The sequence below is a fragment of the Haliotis rufescens genome, unplaced genomic scaffold (genome assembly GCF_023055435.1).
Source record: "Haliotis rufescens isolate VD_foot unplaced genomic scaffold, xgHalRufe1.0.p SCAF_38, whole genome shotgun sequence".
In the NCBI taxonomy this organism is placed as follows: Eukaryota; Metazoa; Mollusca; class Gastropoda; order Lepetellida; family Haliotidae; genus Haliotis; species Haliotis rufescens.
The window spans coordinates 1,254,455-1,264,555 of NW_025964090.1; the positions used below are offsets into that span (position 1 = coordinate 1,254,455).

At 41.8% G+C, this 10,101-nt stretch overlaps 1 protein-coding gene across 1 annotated transcript in view; it reads right to left on the minus strand.

Moving 5' to 3' along the window:
• The window catches only part of LOC124120263 (telomerase-binding protein EST1A-like), a 31,254-nt gene extending 24,080 nt beyond the window's left edge, over nt 1-7,174 (minus strand). Inside the window, exons 1-3 of the mRNA XM_046483043.2 lie at nt 7,065-7,174; nt 2,611-4,888; nt 1,098-1,262 (exon numbers count right to left, since the gene is read on the minus strand). Of these exons, the coding sequence (XP_046338999.2) occupies nt 1,098-1,262; nt 2,611-4,888; nt 7,065-7,143 (2,522 nt within the window). The 5' untranslated portion in view covers nt 7,144-7,174. The remainder of the gene's footprint in view (nt 1-1,097; nt 1,263-2,610; nt 4,889-7,064) is intronic.
• Nucleotides 7,175-10,101: the final 2,927 nt, after the last annotated feature.

A 10,101-nucleotide genomic window follows, 5' to 3' on the forward strand; every position in this document is an offset into this window, starting at 1 on the left:
CTTTCTATCCTTATATGGAAACGTGCTTGAACAAAGTTTCCAGCTTCTAAAAATATTTCACTCGAACACATCCTATCATCACCATTGTATAACTGGGTCACACACTGTAATCCTGTGCATGTGACTGGGTAAAAACAACACAACAGGCGATATGACCCTTTCAAGCTAGTCGGATGAAACATCATGAAATTGGGTATAACGTGTTTCAGAAACGTCTTCTTAACTTTGAATAGAGATCTATTTAGTGTACAACTTATAACCAATCCGGAAAGGGACTCCAGGCAATCAGTTCGATGGATGGCCGTGGAATTGTGAGTGAGTGAGTGAGTGAGTGAGTGAGTGAGTGAGTGAGTGAGTGAGTGAGTGAGTGAGTGAGTGAGTGAGTGAGTGAGTGAGTGAGTGAGTGAGTGAGTGAGTGAGTGAGTGAGTGAGTGAGTGAGTGAGTGAGTGAGTGAGTGAGTGAGTTGGGTTTAACGCCGCTTTTAACAATATACCAGTTATATCACGGCGTGTCAGCTTAATGTGGGAGGAAAGCCCGAAGTGATGCAGGTCTCAGATGTTTACCACTTCGGTGAAACCCACGAGCACAGGTATGGTGCTGACAAACCTAGAAACATAATCGTCAGGATTGGAACCCACAATTATAGGTTTCTTGAATGTTAAAGGGATGCAACTCTGCACAGCGAATCGCGACACCTTAGAGGACTGGGCCACCCATGCCCCGCCGCGGAATTGAGGCATCCTAAGACTGGATCGACAACATCCACAATGGCAGATAGGGTGCAGTGGCCATGGTAGAGGGGACGGCTCTAGTCTCATGTTGATTGGATGACACAGGAGGAGGCAATCCAGCGAAGAATTAGGCCTGAAGGATAGTCCAGCGGAGCCATTAAGGATACTCTGGTAAGGGAGGCTTTCGTGTAGGTTGCCGTGGAACGTGTGACGAGTCATTAAAAGTCTAATCATTGGTGTAAAAATACTCAATAATCTGGACCCAAGGGAGTAAAAACATACCAAAAACTGAAAAGAAAACTATCAAAAAGTAATGTGAATGATAATTTGTGAGTAAATACGGGGAGATTCTCTGTTATCTGTACCTGAGTTTGGTGATTCTCCTCCACCCATCATCACCCGAGATTCTGCGAGACAGGAGGTTGTTGAGTTGATTGTCCAGTGGCTGGGTATCACGGAGTAGCTGCTCGGACATGGCTCGACATTGGGACTTCGACCGGCCTCCAATTACCTGGTCAGGATCGTAGCCACTGGAGGTAACATTTTGAGATACACATCATATTTAATGTCATATAACCATAACATAGAACATTTGGGTGAAATTCACAAGAATTAATTCCCTGCTGTTATGTATCTGTATCATGTATAGGAAATGTCACAATATTTACTCTTTTCTGGATTCAAAATGAACATGTCGGCTAGTCTGAGACTAGTAATATGCAGGAAGAACTAGTGACATTTCCTTGTGAACTACTTCTTTTACCATTAGTTAGAGTGAGTGAGTGAGTGAGTTGGGTTTTATGCCGCTTTTAACAGTATTCCAGTTATATCACTGCGTGTCAGCTTAATGTTGGAGGAAAGCCCAAAGTGATGCAGGTCACAGACGTTTACCACTTCGGTGAAACCAACGAGCACGGGTATGGTGCTGACAAACCTAGAAACATGATCAGGGAGAACCGGGATTCGAACCCACAATCATAGGTTTCTGGCGTACCCAAGGGACGCAACTCTGCACAGCGATTCGGGCGCCTTAGACGACTGGGCCACCCATGCCCCCCACCATTAGGTAGAGGGCAACTCTGTAGCAGATCATCTTTGTGGACTAGTAAAAAAATACATTAGTTTCTAAATGTTTAAGGAATATATTAAATGATAATTGTCTTTTCTTCCTATATCATTTGTTTCAATCGAGTGTGATATCAAGCATATATCTTCAGATAAACATAGCATTCCTTCACTAATTACATAATGAAAGATCATGCTAATGCCACATTTACAAAGCCGCTTATACCTTCTATATGGTTACAGAACTTATTAAACTCTAGGTCAAGTTCTAAAGCCAGGCAAAACAGTTACTGTGCATAAATATAGTCTGGCCTATAGTCCCGAATGTCTCCCACTAATTCTAGCCAGACAAGACGACTTTTGACCTACTTAATATAAACCATTTTGAATAGTTTTTACTCTGAATCATCTTTCATCAATACTTGTTTAATATATGGTCTGGACAAAGTGTTCCAGAGGATGGTGCTATTCCATGGAATAGATTCTACCTGTCCCCAATCAGTTCAATTAACATCCATCACAATCATAATTTGTGTACATGTGTGTATAGAGGATTTGAAGGTGTTACACTTCTAATTTTTTATTTTTATTCATAAAATTTCATGTATAGATTGTAGTGTGTTTCTTGCTTAATGCCACAGTCTGCAATATTTCAGCAATATCACGACCGCCTGTAAATAATCAAGTCAGGACCAGACAAACCATTGATTGATATGACAAATATGAGCAACGTCCCACACCGTTGTGGTATGATCATCAAGACACCTCTTACAAGCTTCCTCACATACATGGGCTCTAGTATAGACTACCCACCCATGATAATAGGGGTCTCTAGTGTAGGTGTCATCAGTGTAGAGGCCACACTCTTTGAATGGAAACTGAGGGTAACCAAACATAGCTGCCGGGTGTGGTGGCATGCCACCATATGCTGGGCCAGGGTACGGCATCTCTGGGTAAGTGAATCCCTGACGGTAGTCTTGATAGTACTGTTGAGGGTGGGGCTGGGGTGGTTGTGGGGGTGGATGCTGCTGAGGCATAGTAGTTGGTGGGGTGCTGCGATTTGATTCCTGTGGTGATGAAGCCATCTCACGTTTATCCGGACCTTTGATTTTTGAGTTGGTGATTACAATTGGCTTGTTTGGATTCCTTGGATCAAAAAGCATTTTCCTGCTTTGATCCAGAGTCTGATCTCTGTTCTTCATATGATGACTTGCCATCATGCCAGCATCTGTTTGCTCTTCCTGATAATGTTCTTGCTGCTTGGCCTGATGCCCTGGGAGATGGAGCAGTCCACCAGAATGTGCATGTTGAGAACTGGACATGTCGGACTCGGATCGAGTCTGCTCACCAGACACTTTAACTTGTCTCTGATTCCTATCCAAAGTAACCTTGATATTAACATTGTCTCTGGGAGATTCACCATAGCTGTCATGCCTGCCCCGCCTAAATCCCTCCCGCTTTGACCCAATGTCAAGCTCATGAGAATTATGCCTCCTTTCATAGAAATCTCTCCTTCCCCCTTCCTTCGAGCTGCCGCCATGACTGTCATGCCTCCTTCTCCTGCTTCCATCGGTCCCAACATCACTAAAATTATCCATCTTATCCTTCTTCCCTCTTGATCCAGCTGATGAATGCCGTTTTTTATGACGCCGTGCTGGTCTGATCCTTGGCGCCCAGGGATCCTCATCCTGATAATTACTGTGAACACTTGACTCTCGACTCTCCGTTCCAGAAGGCCTACGTCTCCTCTCCTTCCTGCGGCCACGGAATTCCTGAGATCGTATCACGTCCTTTGCTATGGATCCCTTTTCAGGATGGGCTTTTTCATATTTGGGTTTGGGTTCTGGAGGTGCTGCCTGATCCATATCTCCTGGGTAACCCGCGACACAACTCTCGAGGTAGTCATTGAGTCTCTGGGCTTCATCCTGCACCTGCCTGGCCAACTCCTGCTCCATCTCCTGCACCCAGTCCAGAGGTTTCGGCTCCTGTTGGAACTCCTCCTCCAGACTTACATCACTGCTGGCACTCACGTCACTACTGAAGCTGCCAGTTCTCTGCCTGCGCATTGCCGAGAACGAGTGACGTTTGCCTCCCCTCTTCCCCCCACCCCGAGATCCTGACGTTCTGGATTTGTATACATTTTCCTTCATTTCACTGTCATTTGTGTCAGGATAGTTTTCGTTTTCCGACTGAGTATCTGCAAGTGAGTTCTGCCTGGATAGAGACAACCTTGACGGTTTGTTAAGTCTTCGTGAAAGCTCTGGCGAGTCTAAAGTTTCAGAATTAGCTCGAGCAGCTCTCAGAGTGCTCAAAAGTTCTTGTCTCTCTTTAGCCCGTTCTCTCGCGATGTTATCTTTATAACTTTCTTTCACATTTTCCTTCCCAGATTCTCTAGACATTTCAACGGGTTTATCTTCCTCACCTGGCTCATTAACAACAGTCACTTGCATGTTGCGTAAACCAAAACGAAGGTCTACTTTCCTTTGGGAGGGAGACCTGGGACTAGGGGGTAATGGGGAGGTGGGACTAGTAACATCTGATCCTCTTCTGTGACTCTGATAACCTCTTTCTGAGCTTCTACCTAGGGTGGAATATGGACTTTCTGATTCATACTCAGGCTGTGAAACCGAATCAGGACTATTGCAACCATCTCCCCTTCTAGTGTCCTGTTCCATCAAACGTCCCTTTGGAACGTATATCTGAATATCAGGTCTTTTCCCTCGTCTGCGATTATCCATCCTTTTATAGGACTTCTTAGGAGTCCGCTTTTGAGAACCACCTTCAACTACTTCTGTCCCATTTTGATTGGATGCTTCTGCATCTGCATGACCTCCAGGTGTGACCCCATTGACCTCAGGTTCAACACTGCTCTCCTTGCTGCCTCTTCCACTTTCCTCTGTGTCCTGCTGCTCTAAATCTAAATCCCAGTTCTCTCCATCGGAGACACTGTTTTTTCTTTCCTGGTTGGCAAGTTCTTTGGATATTTTTGTTTTACTCAACCGAGAGACACCTGGCTGATATAATTGTATTGGAGGGCGTCGTCGAGCTTGAGCTTTTTTCTGAATATCTGAAGACTTCTCGGGTTGCTCTCCTGCAATAGTCATAAACAAACAATTTCACTAATGTTGATATTTGTTTTTTATTCATACTAACCTGATAACATTTTAAAAACATGACAAGAACTTATTTACATTTTGAAGAAACTTCAATTCTTGAGACAGTGAAAATAGACAATAAACAACATTGCGCTTTTCAAAATTATACATATCTTCATCTTGCTGAAAATTGTACCTAAATGACAAATTGAATTGAAATTAGCAACTGTTTCCTGTCATCAAAAAAGCGAAACTATTTGCGAACAGTTTTCTGCATATAATGTATTTACTAAGTATGTGTTGTAACCATAGGAACATCCAACAAAATACAAAGTTGTAAATAGTGTGCAGGGAAAGTTTTTTTCATTCAGGTGTACAACAAATTGCGGATGAAAGAACCAGAGCTCCAGATAAGCTTTTGGTGTTGTGGGTATTTTACCCATGCATTTTAAAATCATTGGGTATCAGTAATTCTATCTGAGTATTCAAATTTCTGTTACCCACTAGTTTTTACACATGTGGGTATTTAAGTTAAATATTTAAAAACACTATTCATCTAGTCCCTGCAAACTGGTGTCATGTGGGTTCGAGAGCTTTATAGGACTAAAAAATACCACGATACTTCCACAAGAAAGTGTGATGGCAAATGATCATGATGTAACTGTCATCGTGGAGTTTGGCAATGTTGATGGAATGCCCGTTTATAATTTCAAAATAAGTTGCTGATTTGCTAATCGAACACGCAGGGTTACTTCACAATATTTTGATGATACACACAAGTTTTATTTTTGTAGCGTATCTGTAATGTTCGTTGCGTATTTGATATGCTTGGATTTTATTTTACTGCGCATTTCTGCATTTCTGATGCGTATTTTACGCAGATACGCAGCTTATCTGGAGCTCTGAAGAACACATGCAATAAATTGTGGTATGTATTACAGTACATGAATCATTATTCAATACGAAATTAAAGGCCAATTCCCATCACTAATCATTTATCAGGATCACGCTCTTTTAGCCTGTGTCCAACTGAAATTGCAGAGATCCTGCATTAATTTGAACTTTGAAGTCAGTAGCTGTTCACCAGTAAAGATGTAATATAAACTGTGGGTAGGCTTGGGCAAGTTGGAAGTCCTTGTAAGTTTGATTCAATCAGGGGTCGTCATACCCGACTAGGCCATAGCTCATTTTGTACAAGCTGTTTTTGCACTAGTTTCAGACTAACAGACTCGCAGCTGTGTCTAACCCTGTTCAAATTTAAACACACTAGTCATTTGTTTGCCACTTCAAATTGATGGTTACTAATCAATAGCTAATGATTACCCTAATAACATAGAAACAAATCTCAAATCTTTGTGTCATATACACATAATTTGAAATATTAAAAATGGAGGCAAATAGTTTACACTGCGAGTCCAATGGGATGTACCAAATCGCCAGCACACAAAGTCAGCTATCTAACCCACTCAGCCACCGAGACTTCCACAAAATGAAAGTCTGACAGCTGGTAGTCTGGATGTTGTACTTTGTGTACCCCTCTGATAAGTGTATATTGACTGAGTGGGTTAGATCACTGACTTTGTGTGCTGGTGATATGGTGCCAGGATGGGACTCAATAAAAAAAGTACTAAAATCTGTACTTTACCAAGGAAGAGTTATCATAAATATAATGTGTTCGTTTGTTCTTTGATTAACTTGAAAGTGAAATTAATTAGCTTATAAAATGATTACGAACATGCACTACTTCATCACATTAAACGATCTGGATAAATATGATTGGGATTTTCATTTCCTGATTGAACACGAACATTTACATTCCCGTAAACAGGATAATGGATCAGAGAAGGGAAAGACCAGACCAGACCAGACTACTGGTGGTTCTAAAGTTTTCTCAGGTGTATATATTTACAGTTAACTGAATCTGAAAGCATTTAACTAATCAATATTAATCTCTATCAATGTGTTACAAATGCTTGCAAAACAGTTGAGAGTTTTGGACATACAAGTACTGTCTAATCAATACCCACAAGGAATCAAAATTAGGAATTTTGATGAACTTCTAACTGTAAGTGTCAAATTTCGTGTCCGCTTTCTCGTCGTACCCATAAAAGTAAAAGTATTGTAACCATAACTTAGTTCGGGCTACTCGTTAACAAATACACATAATCTCACCTTTGGGTGAATTTTGGACGATTTCGTGTAATTCTTTGAATGTTATCCTTACAACTTCGTTTTTAGACGCCATTTTCATTTTGAACACATTTCTCTGGCACGAAAGAACGTGTTAGGGGAGGCAACTCTAAACAAATACCGTTATTTCGTGTGTTGATGGACTCAACCTGTGATGGACTGTGCTCGTGAATGTTCAAATCTCTTCCATTCTCATAATAGCACAATGTCGCCATGTTTTCACCTGAATAGTAATTTGTTTATTCAGTTGAACGCAAGGCCACATCTAATACAGTTCTAACCGTCAAAGGCGTAGTGCTTCATTGTGCAGAGTTGCGTCCCTTAGATATGCCGTTCGTGACCGAGAGTTCGAATCCCACATTTGTACTGATAATGTGTTTTGGTTTGTCAGCATAATACCCGTGCTAGTAGGTTTCACCAAAGTGGTAAACGCCTAAGGCCGATATCACTGCATATTCATATATTCTCTGATGATGGGTATGGTGATAAATGCTCAACCTCTGGGGCATTCGTTAAAACAATGTAATCATATAATGTATTTCTTTTTAGCTTAAGCCATTTTTTTACTATTATAAACAGAGTATACAAATTTATAACCGAATCCGGTCGGTACATATACCATCAAATCTAATGGTAAGTTATCGTAACAAGTCAAACTGCCATCATCTTTTTACCCATATTATACAATATGGTTTTTCAAATACTTTTGCACCTATATCAATATTGTACTCCAAGAAGCCAGCTATCTAACTCCAATATCCTGAAGAAATACAGAATCTCACCCGTGCGTCTTTTGATATCAAATCTAGTGTTTATTTGATTTGATGTCAAAAGACACGAGGGGAGATTTTATTTATCATCCAACATCATTCTTCCAACATTTTTAGTTTGTAGACAGTAATAAGCAGTGACTAAGTGTAAAAGGTTCTGATTACAGCTTCAGTAGCAGAGCCATTTGTGATGTCATTTGATTGTGATGTCATGGTAACCAGTGATGTCACAATGGTCAGCAAAGCATTGTGATGGAATTTCATGGCAGCGATATATACAATGTAGATATCGCTTGATCTCACCCAAGCGATATCTCCTGTGTGAGCCTGTTTTGGATGATAAATAGAGAATCTCACCCGAGTGTCTTTGGATATCAAATATATCAACGAGTATCAAAAGACACGAGGGTGAGATTTTATTTATCATCCAACATCATTCTTCCAACTTTTTCAATTTGTAGACAGTAATTAGCAGTGTCTTCAGTGTAAAAAGTACTGCTAACAGCTTCAGTAGCAGAGCCATTAGTGTTGATTGTGATGTCATGGTAACCAATGATGTCACAATGGTCTGCAAAGCATTGTGATGCAATTTCATTGCAGCGATATATACAATGTAGATATCGCTTGATCTCACACAAGCGATATCTCCTGTAGGAACCAGTTTTGGATGATAATTTCTTTTATTCAGAGAAGCTACAATTTCACCAGGAGTGGGAGCACAATCTCATTAAAATCATTAATTCTCGCTACCGCTAAACAAAGATCTGAAGACATCCCATTAGGGGTCACGTCAGAACGACCTTTCATCCGACCAATCAGTGCGTCGCTTACGCCAATTTGAAATTTGTGCCGTAAAGCACGAGAAGGCTGCCTTCTGATTGGTCATTCCATTGGTCGGTCAAAGTTCGCGCAAGGTTGGTCTGACGTGACCCGTAATGGGATGTCCTCAGGTCTTTGTTTAGCGGGAACTAAGATCTGGTTTTAATGAGATTGAGTGGCAGCAGAGCGTTACATCTTGGTCGTATCAGAAGACTCACTGCAGACTGTGAAGATACTGTTCGCGAATAGGCCTTCAGCAACCCATGTTTGCCGTAAGGTTGCGTTCACACAGTGCCGATTATGGCTCCCGTTTGAGATCAGACAGCGCTACGACACGAAAAGTGTAAAAGTCGGATTACTATCTTCAATGAACTGGAACGTCCTATCATTGTCTGAACGCAGTCGTATACGTTCGTAACAGAGTCCTACGGATCGGGAAAGGTCCAGAGAGGTCGGCCAAGCACTTCTGGCAGTATGGTGCGTCCCGTAACATTCGGGAAACAAAGCCGATTTTGTCTAGTCGGATTACAATCGTGACTATGTCGCGACAGATTCTGCTGTATCGGACCAAATTGTAACAATGTCCTGTGTTGTCTGGACGGTGTCCTGTGGATCGGGACGCTGTCGTGATGATAGGGCATGGTTTGGAGAAATTGTTCATTGCCGTTTCTTGTCGATTGAGTCCAGATAGCGTCCAGATCTTGCCGAATGCGAACCGTCTTTGTCGGTTCACTGTCCGTCACTGTCTGATCTCTGTCGGATCGCATTCGGGAAAATCGGGACGCTGTCGGGACAGATTCGGTCGTTTTTTACCATGCGGAAGATACAAATCAAATCAGATTCTGATTGAGAGCGGGAGAATCGGGACGAATTCGGCTATCAAATATGTGAATTTCCCGCCACGAGTCACATGATCTTAATCAGAATTTGGACAAATTGTAATCGGGAATGGTCCTATCAAGGACGGCAGTAAAAATCCTATGCTTGCTTAAGTGATTGACTGGCTATATTTGGCGTGGTGCTGTTTGAATCGGACTCAAAACGATCATGGTAGTATCCTTCACAATATAATACATGTAGTATAATACACTGGATAATCGATTGCATGGCCACTTCGTGACATTAAGCGATTCGACACGATCACGTTTCTAGGTTTAACAGCACCATACCCGTGCTCGTGGGTTTCACCAAAGTGGTAAACGTCTAAGACCTGCATTACTTCGGGCCTTCCTCCCACACCAAGCTGACACGCCGTGAAAAAAATGGAATACTGTTCAAGCGGTTTAAAGCCATCTTACTCACTCGTGACGTTAAGAGAATTTCCAAAGCAACCACTAACGATAGTCGTAGCACTTAGGTCGATGTGTATAAGGGCACTCGTTGTCGAGAATGATCGAGTATGAGTGAGTGAGTGAGCTGGGTTTAACGCC